General features: G+C 42.9%; 1 protein-coding gene across 1 annotated transcript in view; it reads left to right on the top strand.

Moving 5' to 3' along the window:
* The first annotated feature begins 6,078 nt into the window (after nt 1–6,078).
* THEGL (theg spermatid protein like) overlaps nt 6,079–17,655 on the top strand; it is a 48,031-nt gene continuing 36,454 nt past the window's right edge. Inside the window, exon 1 of the mRNA XM_044224114.1 lies at nt 6,079–6,571. Within this exon, the coding sequence (XP_044080049.1) occupies nt 6,079–6,571 (493 nt within the window). The remainder of the gene's footprint in view (nt 6,572–17,655) is intronic.

Here is a 17,655-nt window from a genome sequence, read left to right as displayed (position 1 = left end):
TAAAACTTACATAAAGCCAGTGGGTTGGTTGGTTGACTGTCAGACTCTTGATCTCAGCTTGGGTCTTGATCTCAGCTTGGGTCTTGATCTCAGGGTTATGAACTCAAACCTTGCATCGGGCTCTGTGCTGGAGGTGGAGCCTACTTAATAAAAAAACAAAACAAAACAAAAAACAACCACACAGAAGAGACAACAGAACCGTGTGCAACATCAGGGGGAAAAAAACAAAAAACAACTCAGAACAGAATATCCAGGAACTGTAGGACAATTATGAAAGATGTAAAATGCATGTAATGGGATTACCAGAGGGAGCAAAAAGAAAAAAAAGAGATAGAAGAAACATTTGAAACAATAATGAGTGTGCAGATTTCCCCAAATTAATGTTATGCATCAAACCACAGATCCCAGAAGGTCCAGAACACCAGTCAGGATAAATGCCCCCAAATTACACATAGACGTATCATTTTTAAACTGCAGAAAATTAAAGATAAGAAAAAATAATCATGAAAGAAGTCAGAGGATAAAAAGCCATCTATAGAGAAATAAAGATAAGAATTACATTGTACTTCTTCTCAGAAACTATGCAAGTAAGAAGAGAGTGAGTGAAACATTTAATGTGTTGAGAGAGAAAACCCACCAACCTAGAATTCTTTACTTTGTGAAATTATCCTCAAAAGTAAAGAAGACTTTCTCAAATGAAAAAAAATCAAGGGAATTTGTTGCCAATAGACCTGCCTTGCAAGAAATGTTTACAAGAAGTTATTCAGAGAGAAAGGAAAACAATAGAGGTCAGAACTTCACATCTACTTAATTAAAGGAAGAGTACTGGAAAAGAAATAAGTGAAGGTAAAATTAAAACTTCTATTTTTAATTCTTTTTTAAAAGATTTTATTTATGTATTTGGCATAGAGAGAGAAAGCATAAGCAGGGGGGAGTGGCAGGCAGAGGGAGAGCCAGAAGCAGGCTCTCTGCTGAGCAGGGATCTCAGTGTGGGGCTTGATCCCAGGATTCTGGGATCGTGACCTGAGCCGAAGGCAGACACTTAACTGACTGAGCCATCCAGTGCCCTTATTTCTTTTTTATTTTTTATTATTTATTTATTTATTTATTTGAGAAAGATATTGAGCATGGAGATGGGGAGGGGCAGAGAGAGAAGCAGACTCCCTGCTGAGCAGGGAACCCGACACCGGGATAGATCCCAGGACTACTGGATCATGACCTGAGCAGACCTCAGATGCCTAACTGAGTGAGGTACCCAGGTGCCCCTGATAAAAGGATTTGTTCTGCAACTCCTTCCTTTTAAAATTTGGGATTTGTGGCAAAATAAAAAGCAAATTTAGTGAAGATGATTACCCCTTTGGATATTAGCACATAACCTCCACTATCAAGTATTGGATTGAAATAAAACATACTTGAACTTAGGCATATATGTGCAAAATGTTAATTGCCCTCTGAGAGATGAGACATTAGAGGGATACTTTAAGGTTACTGACTTTCTCACCTTCAGAGTTGCAGAATAATGTTGAATAGTATCACATCACAACAGCCACTTGGGTTTCTAAGGTCAGTCAGACCTTCCTTTATCTGCCCTACGGAAGCTGGATCGCCCAGTGATTCAGGATTGTCAGAAACCCTGGATTTCAGTCTCAGCTCTAAAGATTGCCAAGTACCACCCTTTGGACAAATCCCTTAACCATATTGTGTCTTGGTGTTCACTCTGGAAAAGGATTAAATCAAATGCAGACTAGTTCCAGCCCCGAACTCTGATTCTATCTCTTCTTTAGATTTTCTAAGGTAGTTGGGGGTATGTATAAGTTCCTGGATACTTATTTCAAAGGTGATGCCAAAAGCTTTTTGCATAGGGAATAATAACTCTGTTCAGTCTTGTTTTGTCACACTCTGATTATAGCTTCTGCATTTTGGTAATAACTGTTGTGGCCGGAGTTCTTTCCCTCAGTGAAGAGCTATTGAATGGCGACATGATGGTGACTGCTTGATGTTAAGGGTGATTAAAACGGGGACTTGAGGGGCGCCTGGGTGCCTCAGACCTTAGGCATCTGCCTTCTGCTCACGTCATGATCCCAGGGTCCTGGGATCAAGCCCCACATTGGGCTCCTGGCTCAGCGGGAAGCCTGCTTCTCCTTCTCCCACCCCCCCTGCTTGTGTTCTTGCTCTCACTGTTTCTCTCTCTGTCAAATAAATAAATAAAATCTTAAAAAAACAATAACAGGGACGCCTGGGTGGCTCAGTTGGTTAAACAGCTGCCTTTGGCTCAGGTCATGATCCCAGCGTCCTGGGATCGAGTCCCATATCGGGCTCCTTGCTCTGCAGGGAGCCTGCTTCTCCCTCTGACTCTGTCTTCCACTCTGCCTGTGCTCGCTCTCGCTCGCGCTCTCTCTCTCTGACAAATAAATAAATAAATAAAATCTTAAAACAAAAAACAAAAAACAAAAAACTCATCTTCCCTTTAAAAACAGCAACAACAACAACAACAGCAACAACAACAGGGACTTGAGGTGCTCTCCGGCTAGCAAGGGAAGTATATGACAAAGGCGTTCCTATTGAAATGACACTCAGCCAAGACAGGTTGTCGAAGAGGCTGCTTGGCTGCCGGTTTTCCAATAGGCCTCATCACTGGCATTTATTTTCTTAAAATAATAACCATTGCCAGCTTCCCAGGCTCAGAATCTTTAAGTGTAGTTAGCACACTAGGAATGAATCTGTCTTTTCACTTATTGATTTAGTCAACATTTATTGACCACCAACTATATGCCAGAACTCTTACAGTTAAAATGATGGAAATTCAACTTAGATTTGTGTGTGCCCAAAAAAGGCATTTTGGGGGGCACTCATTATACTGGGAAATATAAGGGATGGGCAGATTCAGGAGTTTGGAGATAATAAGGCTGTCTCTCCACCTTCTGCTCCTGCTAACTTCTCTTTGGCTTCATTCTCAGATTCCCTCTGCAAGGAACTGCTCTCAACACTAGGCCTACAACATCCATATAGCTCATGATCCCAGAGTAAAATGGATCCTCTCTTTTAAAACAGCCATCCAGCAAATATCATGTGGGGAGATTGGTTCTGCTGAACTCACATATTGATTTCTGAACCAATCCCTGTTGCCAAATTGCCCAGACCTGGTGGTAGGGTGGGGAGGGCAGGATTAACCCCCTCAACCGTGTGGAATGAGTTCCCTACAGAAAGAATGGGTTCTACTTTTAGAAGAAGGAGGAAGGGATTCTAGGCAGGAAAACAACAGAGAGAATGAGAGCTGTTCACAGCTGTCCACTCTACTTAGCACTGGGCATGCACCAACTACCAGGACAGAGACTGTCCCTGTCATCAAGGAGCTTATATTCTAGCTACGGAGGCATACACAAAAACAAAAAAGCAGATGAAATAATTATAAATTGTGTTGAGGTAAGGATCTGAGATAAAAAGTAATGGCAGGAACATTTTTAAAATTACTGTGGGTTGGAAAGACTTGAGTGGGTGATATTTAAGCCAAGCCCTAAAGAATAGAAAAGAGCCAGTATGTGAAGAAAGGGAGGAGTGGGCTCCAGGCAGTGGGGACAGGTGTAGTAAGATGCTGAAATGGGAAAGAGTTTGATATGTTAGAGAAGACTGAGGAGGCTGGAATGTAGACAGCAGGGGTGGGGCAAGCCCACAGTAGACTGGAGAGAGAGAGGCAAGGACCAAGATCCTGGGGCATCTTGTGGTGCAAAGCTCGAGATTTATTCTAAATAGTTTGGAGGGTCATGATTGTCATTCCACCAGTTTGAGGGCACTTCAGAATCCAGAGGCTTGATTGTGGTCTGGACTGGCATTGCTGAAAGGACATGGAAAGAAAAGAATGGATTAAAAACACATTTGAAGGATGAACTTGAGTTGCCAGTGTACCAGAGATAGGGAGAGGGGTGAGGGAAAGAGAGAATCCAGATTGCTTCCTAAATTTCTCCTGGGAAAGATGTAAGTCAGTTTCATGAGATCGGTATATGAAATCAGAATGCAAATAGGTAACTGTGATGTGGACCAGAATTAATTCTGCGTGATCCTAATCTCTCCCGGTAATCGAAATCCCTGTGAAGCTGGGTCAGGTCAGAAAGGTGCCTGGTGAGCATGGATCTGTTGATGTATAATGGTAGCATCGGGTCACAGATCCATCTTGAGAGGGCCTGAAGAACTGGCCGTATGTAACATTTGCAATCTGTTGGCTTTGTGCTCTCTCCTCTCTGCAATTTTTGAATAGACATAACCACTAGGATATGATACTTGAAGGCATTCCATTTAGACTTAGGAGTGACTCTTTAAGATGAGTTTAGAGAACTCTGACCTCATTGTTCACATGTTGAGTTAAAACACTCTGAGAGCTTTATTTCTCATTTCTCCAAGTATTTGGGATATAATTCTTGAATTTCCATACAGTAATGCACATGTCTATATCACGTCTGAGGGAGCAGATTTCCTGATTCAAATATATCACTATCTTCTCATTCTCCTTAGATGACATCCACAACCCAAATATCTCTAACTTTTTGCATCTGTGAGACAGAGTATGTCCAAGGAATACCCATAGTGTGCAAAAAGTGTAGTTGGGTTCATCATATACTTGACAGATTACTTATTCTTGAATACTTCTAGTGTCTTCTACCAAAAACAAAAACCCCACATCAGGAAAACCCTACCACTTCTTTTCTCCTCTAGCATATCATCATGGACATGAAAATTAGCTGAAAGCACTCCTCCAGATTGGGAGAGGGCCAGATGACTTACCTTTTAAAATCTCTTAGTATAATAATGATTTAAAGAGGAGGGGCAGGGACGCCTGGGTGGCTCAGTTGGTTGGACGACTGCCTTCGGCTCAGGGCGTGATCCTGGAGTCCCGGGATCGAGTCCCGCATCAGGCTCCCAGCTCCATAGGGAGTCTGCTTCGCTCTCTGACCTTCTCCTTGCTCGTGCTCTCTCTCACTGTCTCTCTCTCAAATAAATAAAAATCTTTAAAAAAATTAAAAAAAATAAAAAGAGGAGGGGCAGTTTGCCAGGTACAGGGCTATAAAAATTCTGGTATATTGTATTTAAATACAATTGTACAATCTTGTACATATGTATGTATGTATTTATTCTCACCATAGCACATACCACAATCTTATACTTAAATACAATGATAATTACAGGGTTTATGAAAAACAGTGATTTATAGTGCACTTTAGTAGACAGGTGCCCTGTAACGAAACACAAGTTGTGGATGAACGTCTTATTCTTGTAATCCCGTGTTTCTCTGTGACTGTGTGTAGAACTTCATGAGAAGAAAACTTTAAAAATCTGAATTGTGGGGCGCCTGGGTGGCTCAGTGGGTTGAAGCCTCTGCCTTCACCTCAGGTCATGATCTCAGCGTCCTGGGATTGAGCCCCGCAGCATCCGGCTCTCTGCTCAGTGGGGAGTCTGCCTCCTCCTCTCTCTGCCTGCCTCTCTGCCTACTTGTGATCTCTGTCTGTCAAATAAAATCTTAAAAAAAAAATCTGAATTTGAGATTTTCCCTGAATATTAAGTTTGGACCAGATGATATGTTGGTGTCGCCCATCTCTCACACCCACATTATGACGGTTGTGCATTTATTAGAAACTGATGGCAGTCAATCTTAGTGATCCAGGGCCTTAGAATATTAACTCCTCCCAGCACGGTTAAAGAACAAAGGCCTCTGGAGAACCGGTGCCACAGAACCTCTGAACCCAATAGGGACTTGGTTCTGCTGTCTGAGCGGTGCCATAACTAGACCGGAAGCTGCTATGTTGTCCCCAAGGCCTGGGTAAGGGGAAGCACTCCAGAGTCCTTGCCCTTAACCCAAGGAACAGCTGGGTCAGGAGCCTGCCTGGTCCTTTGCTCCGGCGGGCGCCTAGAGCGAGATGCGTCCCCTTGGCAACCCGAGAGAGTGCGAGGAGGGTCCCATACCGTGTCGCTGGGGTGGGGCTGGGGTGGGGCGGGGCGGGGCTTCTTCCGCCCCGCGGAAGACCCAGAGCGCGCCTGCGCCAAGCCTCGACGATCAGCGCGGTGCGCAGCTGGAGCTTCTAGGCACTGATGGAGAACGAGGAGTTTTTAGACGCCTCTGCCTTTCCGGATGGGCGTGGCGCCAGAAAAATATCCGCTCGCTCCGAAGCCCTTCGTAAGCCCTTAGTACTGAGGCTCCTGGAGGCGCACAAACATGAGGGGCCTGAGGAGCCGGAGGAGTCTGAGGAACCCGAGGAGCCGGAAGAGGCCAGCAAGCAGAGCCCCCGAGACCAATGGGACGAGTTTGATGAGCCCGAGGAGACCTCTGAACCCCACGCGCCCTATGAGCTCCACGAGCCCTATGAGCCCCACGAACCCTATGAGTTCCACGGAGCCTACGAACCTCCAGCACCCCGCAAGCCCCGTAAGCTCCGTGAGCCCCGTAAACCCCAGGAGTCCCGTGTTCCCCGAGAGCTCCACAGGCCCAACGAAGTCCAGTTGCTTCCCAGAGCTGCCGCCATGGTGATCTCCCCTTCTCTGGTGACCAGGTTCCCGCCGAAGATTCCGCCATCTTCCCTGAGCGGTAGGTGTGGGGGCCCCTCCCGAGGCACCCCGCCACCCCATCCTGTCTGGAACCTGAGTCCGAATGTGAATGCTTGCGTGCAGGAGCTCACTTTGAAAAAAGATGATTTTGGGGTCATTTACCTACTGCTTTGCAGTCATCTGTCTTTGGACCGTATGTGACTCTGATGGGTAACTGAGGACTTCGGTAAATGAGAGAAACTGAATTTCTTCACTCTCTCCTCTCCCCCCCTGATGACCTCTTAGCTGTCCTTGATTATTCACTGTAACTTCTTTTTGAAGCTCTTCTTGATTCTTCCCTAAAGTTAGTCATTGCATTTACTCTGGGTTGCCACTTTGAACATTATCTCTGTTACAGCACTCAAGATGCTCTTGAGTTAAAGGGAGGCATCCTTGAAGGGAGGATATTTTCGTCACTGTTTGGCACTTAGTGGCACTCAATAAATGCTAGCTATTACATTATTAAAGTTGTAGGAACAAAGTACTCATTGAGCAGGAATTCAAAGTGTACTTGCTAAATGTTTATGGTCCTCAGCAGGTTCACAAGATACCTTAGAGGGCTAGTGGGTCTTGGGTATCAATATCCCTTGCTCTAACCACATTGGTTCACTTAGGACTTTTCATTGGTGATCCCACCCTAAACAATTCTTTGTCCACATTGGGCTTCCAGTACCTCAGCTGACCACTTTTAATCTCATGTTTTCCTTGGCTCCTCTTTATCAGCCACCATTTTGTGGTTTGACTGTTGACTCTGGCTACCCACCATATTTCTCCAAGCAAAACCCCAACCCTGGTTAAACCTAACCATCCACCCTCTGCCTACACCTGAGCAGCTGACTCTTACGCAACAAAATCCCACAATGATACGGTTTCTTTTACTTCGATTTCTTGACCACACATCTTACTGGTTGCTTGGTATTTCCTAGCTAGCCCACTTTATTCATCTGGTAAATTCTCCTAATCTCTGAGAAGATAACTGTCCTCTTTACTCTCCTCCAAATGTTACACTTTCAACCCCCCAAAACAGCTAAAGACTGTCTCCTATTTTATTGAGGAAATAGAAACAGTCATGAGCTCTCATCTTTTCTTTTTTTAAAAAATTATTTATTTATTTGACACAGAGAGAGAGGACAAGCAGGGGGAGCAGCAGAGGGAGAGGGAGTAGCAGGCACCCTACCGAGTGGGGAAACACATGCAGGGCTCCATCCCAGGACCCTGGGACCATGACCTGAGCTGAAGATAGACCCTTAACCAACTGAGCCACCCAGGCACCCCGAGCTCTCTTATTTTCTTACCCACTAATCTATTTCTTTACCCCAATCTACACCTATGTATTCTTTTTACATATTTCAAAGAACAGTTGTGCCTTTTTCTGTGAAAAGTGAAGTCCTCCACTCTGCTTTGGATTTTGCTTTTGTCTCCTGAAGAATTTTGTTCTTGCCATCATCCCCCCTCTCTCCTACAGATTTAATTTCTCCATTTCGAATGCATCAGTCCCATGAATGCTCACTTATACTCTATAAACATATTCTCGAAAATCTTTCATCTTGAAAAAACTTTGGATCCCATGTCTTCTTCAGACCCCTCCTCCTCCCACCAGAGCCATCATTTTTCTGTTCTTTCATCGCAGAACTTGTCCTAAAAGTTGTCTATACTAACTACCATTTTCCCACTCCTTATTCTCTCCTCAACCCACCTAGTTTGCTTTCTTTTCCCTCCACTCCACTGAAAATGCTCTGATTTATTGCCTTTCTCTCCACCACCAACCCTGTTACTATGCATGGAGATTTCAGTATCCATATGGATGATTCACTTGGCTTCTCAGTTCTTTGACCTCCTCACTTTGAATGATGGTGTCCTTCACCCCATCTGGGGCATCTACTTCTCTAGCCTTTGTAATGTCAATTGCTATGCTGTTCCAAAATTTCTATGTCAAGGGCTCTAATCTCTAACCCTGCCCTATCTTTCCAACTCACTCACTCCTCATTGTACCCCCTCTGTCAATTCTTTTTTTTTTTTTTTAGATTTTATTTATTTATTTAACAGACAGAGATCACAAGTAGGCAGAGAGGCAGGTGAAGAGAGAGAGAGAGAGAGAGAGGAGGAAGCAGGCTCCCCGATGAGCAGAGAGCCCGGTGCGGGGCTCGATCCCAGAACCCTGAGATCATGACTTGAGCCGAAGGCAGAGGCTTTATTTAACCCACTGAGCCACCCAGCCCCCCCCCCCCCATCAATTCTTCAGCTTCAGAAGGACTTTTAACCTACTGATGCTATTAAACTTTCATTATGGATCACCACCTTTTGTCTGCCGTCTCCCTTTACTCACTTGATAGTCCATGGTCCACTAATGGAATCACTCCCTTGCAAATATGCTTACCTCCCTTGCTTTTCCCTCTGTCATTCTTGCCCAGTTAATTCAGTTCTTGCCTGCACTTGAAAAGCAATGACAAGAGAAAAACAACTATGCTGATTTTATTTTTTTATTTTTAAATTGTTTTAAAGGTTTTATTCATTTATTTGACAGACACAGTGAGAGAGGGAACACAGGCAGGGTGAGTGAGAGAGGAAACAGGCTTCCCACTGAGCCCAACGCAGGGCTTAATATGTGGGGCTTAATCCCAGGAGTGGGGGGCGGGGATCAGGACGGGGAGGCAGACCCTTAACAACTGAGCCACCCAGGCGTCCTGCTGACTGATTTTAAATTAATGACTTTGAAATTCAAGTGGGCTCTCAATGCTGCTTGGCAAACATACTCCGTTTCTCCTGTCAACTCATTTTCCAACATAGAATCTATCAAATTACAAGCATCTGTATCTATATAGTCTGCCTTTTCTCCTGTTAGTGATGGATGAACTGTCTTTATTGCTATACCATTCTCTCAACCTGTAAGTTGGATCCCATCCTATCTAACTTTAAGCTCTTTGCTCCTAAAATTAGCATCATTTTATTTTCTCTGCTGGGTCATTCAGCACATGAACATGCAGCAGTAATTCCCATCTTAAAACAAAACACCCTCCCTTAATCCCATGTGCCCCTTCTTGTACCACTCCTATTTTTCTGCTACTCCTTAGAGGAAATCCCTCAAAAACAATTGTTATTATCTCCATATCCTCACTTCTCATTCTCTTGAGAACCACTTTAACATTCAACTCCTCTAACTTTGCTGAGGTTGCTCCTGTTGAGGTCATAATGACTTCCACCTTGCCAAAATCAATGGTTAATTCTTCATCCTCATCTTACTCGTTTGACACATTCACTCCCTCTTTCTTGGAAGTCCTTCTTTACTTGCCTTCATTGTCTTCCTACCTCATCAATTTTATCTGATTCAGTTTTCTTTGAGTCAGGAACTTCTCTTCCCAGCCTCTAGGTTGAAGTGAGAGATGGCTCGTTTTCTTAGATTCTTTAGAACTTTCCTTGTTCCCTAGGCAACGTCCTCACTTCCATGGTTTTAACTGTATGCTGGTAACTTCTCAAAATTTTCCCTTGAGTTCCAGAGTTTTCTAACCAGTTATCTATTTAATATCCCTACTTGAGTACTTAGTAGGCATGTAAAATTGAATGTGCCCTCAATTTTGAGCTATATCGTGACTGAACACTTATCAACATCTAAAACCTCATCATCTTTCTTTTTTAAAAAGATTTTATTTATTTGACAGAGAGATCACAAATAGGCAGAGAGAGAGAGGGGGGAAGCAGATTCGCTGCTGAGCGGAGAGCCCGATGCAGGGCTCTATCCCAGGACCCTGAGATCATGACCTGGGCCAAAGGCAGAGGCTTAACCCACTGGGCCCTCCAGGTGCCCCTAAAGCTTCATCATCTTTATAAGCCACTATCATCTTTTGCTTGATCCACTACAGTAGCTTTCAGCTTGCTCTTGCTTCTACTCTTGCCCCATTCCCCTGCCCCACTCCAGTTTATTGTTAAAACGGTGGGGTGGTCACGGGTCTTAGGACATAAATTAATTATATGCAACTCTCCTGCTCTCATCTGTCGAGAGGGGGTTCTCATCTCACATGGTTGGTAATCTAAAGTCCTTAGCAGCCCTGCAGTGCCCCACATGATCTGGCCCCCACCTTCCTCCCCATTCAAAAGTCCCACCATCTCTACTCTCCAACCATGTGGGCCTCCTTGCTCCCACCTCACAGTCATTTCATTTGACTTTTCTTCTGCCAGGACACCCTTCCCTCAAATATTTGTCTCCTTATGAAGATATACCAGATCCCCCTGTCAAAAAGAACACTCTCTAGCCTGCTCCTTTTCTTTAAAGTACTTGTCTTATTGACTGTACAATATTATGTCTGTTTGTTTACTGTTTAGCTCACAGAGGCCAAAACCTTTTCCACTGTTTCATCCTCAATGCCTCAAGCAGTGCCTGGAATAAGTTAGGACTTAGCAATTATTGTTGAATGAACGATTTCTTCATTCAGTCTCTTTGTCACCAAGTGCAATGGTTCCTTCTCTATCCTTAGGGTTGTTAAGAAAATTAATTGAGTTAATACATGTGAAGCATTTAGAGGCAGATTGTGGTACTGGTAGGTGCTTAGTAGATGTTAGCCATTATTAGTAGTGGTGTTAGTATTTTTATCTTATTTGACCTTTGGGCAGCATTTAATACAATTGACCACACCCTTCTTGACACATACACCTCTTAATCTTGACCTCTATGACATAACAGTCCCTCAGTTTATCACCTACGTGACTGTTTGCTTTTTGGGTTCATTTGCTGAGCCCTCCCTATTTTCCTGAACTCTAAGGAGCACCATTCTGACCCCTTTCCTTTTTTTTTTTTTTTTCACTTTTCCCTCCCTGGCTGTCATATGTACACTTAACGGCTTTAAATAGCATGTCTATACTGCTGCCTCCTAAATTTACATATTCCAGCTCTACTCTCTTTCCTGAGTCCCACATTCATGTATTCAAACTGCCTACTGGACATCTCCATGGATATATCGTAGGCATCACAAAAATAATATACTTTGAGATAGAAGTCTTGATTTTTCTCCCAGTCTTGTTCCTCCCTCACTCCTCCAACTGAATGCTTCCAGAAAATGGCAAATAGATTTCAGGGGAAACACACAGAATCAGGGAGACTACTTGAGAAGCTCATCTAGAAATCCAGATGAGAAATGGCTATAATTGGAGTGAGGGTGTACCAATGGAAATGAATGAATTCAAGAAGTAGAAAAAATAACAACTTGCATTGGATGCATTTGATTTGAAGGTGAAGGAAGGGGAGTTAGGGAGCATTAGTGGATTTTGGGGGGCTTGATCAAACTGGATGCTATTTTATAAAGTAAGGATGCCACCCTTACTATATAATCCTGCCTGTGGCTTCCCATTGCTCTTAGGATAAACCAGACCTTTACAGGAGTCTCTAGAATTCTGTGGGCCCCCTGACCTCATTCCCTTCCATTCCTGCCTGCTTACTCTGCCCCAGTCATACTGGCTTCTTTTCTGTTCTCTAAAAGGCCAATGCCATATTTGTCCCTGCTTCAGAATCTGTATTTGTGGTTTCCTCTCCCTAGATAGTTATTATTTTTCCAGAATTGTCTCATGATTGTTCCCTATTCAGGTCCCAGTCCATATTTTTATTTTCTTTCTTCTTTTTAAATTATTTATTTATTTATCTGCCTCTCTGTCTTCCAAGTTTTTATTTAAACTCCAGTTAGTTATGGGGTGCCTGGCTGGCTCAGATGGTGGAGTGTGCGACCCTTGATCTCTGGGTTGTGGATTTGAGCCCCACATTGGGTGTAGTGATTACTTAAAAAAATTCTTTTAAGGGCGTCTGGGTGACTCAGTTGGTTGGGCGACTGCCTTCGGCTCAGGTCATGATCCTGGAGTCCCGGGATTGAGTCCTACATTGGGCTCCCTGCTCAGCAGGGAGTCTGGTTCTCCCACTGACCTCTCTCCTCTCATGGTCTCTCTCTCTCTCTCTCTCAAATAAATATATATATTTTTTAAAGATTTTATTTATTTGACAGATCACAAGTAGGCAGAGAGGCAGGCAGAGAGAGGGGGAAGAAGGCTCCCTGCTGAGCAGAGAGCCCGATGCGGGGCTCGATCCCAGGACCCTGGGATCATGACCTGAGCTGAAGGCAGAGGCTTTAACCCACTGAGCCACCCAGGTGCCCCAATAAATAAAATCTTAAAAAAGTTTTTTTGTAAATCTTTAAAAAAAAATAAATTCCAGTTTTGTTAGTTAACAAAACAAACAGTGTAATATTAGTTTCAGGTGTAGAATTTAGTCACTTCCATGCAATACCAGGAGCTCTTCACAAGTGCACTCACTAATCCCCATCACCTATTTCACCCATTCCCCACCCATCTCCCCTCTGGTAACCAGCAGTTTGTTCTCTATAGTTAAGAGTCTGTTTTATGGTTTTCCTCTCTCTCCCCACCCCATGTTCATTTGTTTTGTTTCTCAAATTCCAAATATGAGTGAAATCATATGTTATTGGTCTTTCTCTGCCAGTCCACATTTTAAAAAGGTGGGAAAGCCTAGTCTTAGAGGGCCTTCCCTGTTCATGATGTCTGTAGAAACCCTCTCAGAAGTAACTTTATGATGAGACTCTCAAAAGTTTTCAGACTCTGCTTTAGAAAATACTGTGTTTTTTTTTTTTAAAGAATTTATTTATTTGACAGAGAGAGACACAGCGAGAGAGGGAACTCAAGCAGGGTGAGTGGGAGAGGAAGAAGCAGGCTCCCTGCCGAGCAGGGAGCAGGATGTGGGGCTCAATCCCAGGACGCTGGGATCATGACCTGGGCCTGGGATCATGACCTGGGCCGAAGGTAGACGCTTCACGACTGAGCCACCCAGGTGCCCCTAGAAAATACTACTTTAAAATTTCCTATCTTACCCATTTGTTTTTTAGATTTTAGATTTTCCTTGTTAAAAATCCCATCTTTACTGGGTGCCTGTGTGGCTCAGTTGGTTAAAAATCCTGTCTTTACATTAATTCCCTCAGTAAAGCTTAATAAGTATCCAGCATAGTTATACAATTTTTATATAAAATCATGTAAATATTAGGAAATGTTTAGTTAGTATATGTGCTGCCGAAGCGAGCACGGAAATGTTTAGTTAGCATGTCACCTTGCTTCTGCTCAATAAGATTCCTTCCTCCAACAAACATTTGTTGCACATCTGCTAAGGCACTCTTTGTGCCCTGTGGGGCTGTAAAGATGACTGACACATGGCAGTTTGGTTGTGAATATATTTTTAAAATGTGTATTATAGAATAGGGCCCATCATCAAACACCTGACTAGTGTATCATCACCTAATCTTCAGTGTTCCTCTTGAAATTTATAGAGTACTTACTATGTTCAGGGTGCAGACACTGAGCCTTAGATGATTAAGACAAGGACCCCATCCTTGAAGGACTGTCAGTGTGGTTGGGGAGGCTGAACACATCTGTAACAGTGACACATCCACATAGCATACAAAGTAAAGCAGATTGGAGTATCCCACAGCACAATCATTTAATTTCCTGAGTTGAATGGCAATACTAACCTCTACTTTTAATGGAGAAGAAAGACTCGGAAAAAAATAGGACCAAAGTATTCATTTAAGGTACTTAACTAAAATAGGCTGAAATAGAGATTAAATATTTACTCTCAAAGTATACAGAACTAAGGGTACTTCATTGGGTTTTATTTATTTATTTATTTATTTAGGCTCCATGCCCAGTCTGGAGCCCAGTGTGGGGTTTGAACTCACAACTCTTAGATGAAGACCTGAGCTTTGATCAAGAGTCAGATGTACTTAGCTGACTGAGCCACCCAGGTTCCCTTTAATTTGGATTTATAAGGGATTAGGGAAGTGATTTAAAAGAAAGAATCTCAGGCAAGTGTGGGAGTATGGAGGGAAATCATATTGAGTAAACTTTTAATTTAAAACTTTTTTGAAATTTGTAAGACATTTACATGATGAAAAAACCAAAACAATCTTAAAAGACTACAAGGAGGGGTGCCTCGGTGATTCAGTCCCTGAAGCAGCTGCCTTTGGCTCAGATCATGATCCCAGGGTTCTGGGATCAAGCCCTGCATCGGGCTCCCTGCTTGATGGGAAGCCTGCTTCTCCCTCACCCACTCCCCCTGCTTGTGTTCCCTCTCTTGCTGTGTCTCTTTCTGTCAAATAAATAAATAAAATCTAAAAAAAAAAAAAAAGGACTACAAGGAAATTCTGCTTTCCTACTCTGTCCTTCTGTCCCCTTTTACAAGTAGCCACTTTCATTCATTTCTATGCATCTTTATATAAATACAAGAAAATACTGTACAAGCTTATGTGTGTGTTCCTCCTTTCTTATTAAAGAGTAGCACAGGCTATCCTCTTCTTCACTTGACAGTATAACTTCCCAAATAACTACATAGGGAGTTTCCTCATTTTTTAAAAAAAATCCAGTGCTTCATATTTTATGGCACAGTTGTGCCACTACGAGTTTAACTCCTCATTTGTTCCAGGATGTTGCTGTTATTACAAGCAATGTTGTAATAGATAAACGTGTACATGATGTCATTTAGTACACGTCATACAGGTGTGCCTTTAGAATAAATTTCCAGAAGTGGGTTACTGGAGGGTAAACACACCTGGAACTTTTTTTTTTTTTTTAAGATTTTATTTATTCATTTGAGAGAGAGAGAGAGCATGAACAGGGGAGAGAGTCAGAGGCAGAGGGGCAGACTCCCCGCTGAGCAGGAGGCCCAATGCGGGGCTCAATCCCAGGACCCTGGGATCATGACCCGAGCTGAATGCAGACAGTTAACCATCTGAGCCACCCAGATGCCCCACACCAGGAACTTGATTTAACAAAATGGCCTTCCATGGGAGTCGATGCATTTTGTATGTCCAATGAAAGTGGCCATGAAAGTGTCTGTTCTCTTATAGACTCACCGTTGTAGTGTGTGGTTGAACTTCTGACTTTTAAAAAATTTAATTGATAAAAAGCTAGTGTGTCAATTAAGTTTTAATTAACATTTATCTTACTATGTGGATAACATTAAGCATCCTTTTTGATACATATTTTTTCATGTCCTTTGCCTAATTCCCTTTTGACTTGCTAGGTATTTTTCTTCCTTACAAGGAGATTAGCTGTTTGTCTAGGATATGTATGACCTGGGTTGTTGTTGTGTTTTTTTTTTTTTTTCTGTTTGTTTGTTGGTCTCCTTGTTTTCACTTGCTTTTATTTCATTTTATTCTGCTACAAAAATGTTTTTATGGTAAAATTTGTCAATCATTTCTTCTATGGCTTCTGTTTGGAATTGTAATTAGAAAGGCCTTCTTCTACTTCTAGGTTATGAAGAAATTTCCCATGTGTTTTCTTTTATAATCTTTTTTTCCTAAAAACATTTAAATCTTTGATCTGTTCAGAATTTATCCTGCTGTTTGGCGTGATTTATACATCCAGCTTTCTTAGCAGCTACCCAGGTTGCCAGTGCTGTCTTCACATAGATGAATCGGGTAAAAAAGAACATGAAAAATAGATTTGAAATATGAGAGAAAAGGTCACAAAAGTGTACATGTGAGAAGAGGCACAGCTTCATAGTTAGCTGGAGAATGTAATAGTTTTGAACTCTAGTTTGCACAGAAGTCCCTGGTTTCTGTTGCTGTTGTCGTTTCACCAGATGGCAGGACGTGTCCTTTTTCTGCCTCTGCCTTCTCAACCTCAGTCTCCTATCTCTTGCCCATGACCTTGAGCTAAGACAGTGGGGAGAGCACAGTGCCAGGGAGCGGTGCCTAGGAGAATAAACAGTAGTGATGGATGACATGGCTTATTACATCATATCGAAGAATATCCCACTGTCTGTTTACGTTGTCATACCCAATGTGGAAGTGGACTGCTTCACGGCCAGTCTCTAAAACAATAGCGCACATAGAGCAAGCACAGATTTTACTTCATAAAGCCTTGAAAACTAACTAAAGTAGATCTTACTGAAGTATCTTACAGGCAAGTAACTACCATCGATCATAAAGTGAAACCTACTAAAAATGTTGAGACACCACTTTTCCCAAGTCCCAATCCTCATGACAGCTTATCTCCAAAAATACCTCTTCTATTTCTCTCAAGTTCCTGCTTGCCTCTCTCTCCCCTCTTCCTGTGCCTGCCCCCTAGATCTCTTCTGAGAGGGGCTTCCTGCCTTTTCTTTGCAGGTCAGTGGTACCCCATTCAGTGCAACCCAGGGCTCGAGGCTGAACATCTCAAACGTGGGCTCTTTAGGAGGCAGAGTAGAGGGCCAAGTGGAGAACAGTTATACTTAGACATTTCATCCTTCTGTATCACAAAATGCTTTACTCTGCTTGCAGTGGAACTCAACAGCGGACAGTGCTTCATCATTGCCATGGGGGAAGAGTGGGTTTCATGAGGTTCTCTCCCAGCAGATGGCAGCCTTTTCCATCAAATGGCTTGGATCATGGCATTTTTTAGCTGTAGGTGGCAACGTGAGTGGCGTAGTTTGAGTGATACAGAATAAAATACAGACATTAAAGGGCCTACTGCAGCCATAATATTTTGATTATCTCTTAGAGGAGGCTGGTATTCATCATTTTGCTCAAAATCCTTTAGGGACTTCCTTCTGTTAGCATTTAAATAAAAGCCTGACTCCTGCAAGGCTCACTGGGATCTGGCCCAACCACAAATCCTGCTGTCCTTGCTTGCTCCCTTCCCTCCAGCCACCCTGACCAGCTATCTTCCTGTGTCTTTTGCTTGATTCCACCTCAGGACCTTTACACTTGCCATCTCCTCAGTCTGAAATGCTTTTCCTCTGTCTCCTGGTTAGAGGCAGGATTTGGTTTCAGCCTGTTTGATTCCAAAGTCAGTAGTCTTACCCATTAAACAATATTGTGGCAGAACCCAAAATTGTCTGCTTTGAAAAATACCAGTGCCTGTGTTCCATCTCCAAAGATTGTGGCCTAGGGTGTGACATGGGCTCCACAATTTTTTAAAAATCCCAGAGTGGTTCTAATGTGCAGACAAATTTGGAAACTGTTGTAATAATGTTTTGCTTGGGACGTTAGCCACCTGAGAACTATTCTGTCCCACCAATTGGTAAAATAACATCAAAAGTATTTCTAAAATAAAGAGTGCAAGGGG

Source organism: Neovison vison, chromosome 11 (assembly GCF_020171115.1).
Source record: "Neovison vison isolate M4711 chromosome 11, ASM_NN_V1, whole genome shotgun sequence".
NCBI lineage: Eukaryota > Metazoa > Chordata > Mammalia > Carnivora > Mustelidae > Neogale > Neogale vison.
Note: the sequence above shows the minus strand (reverse complement) of the source record. Positions and strands in the feature narration are given on the sequence as shown.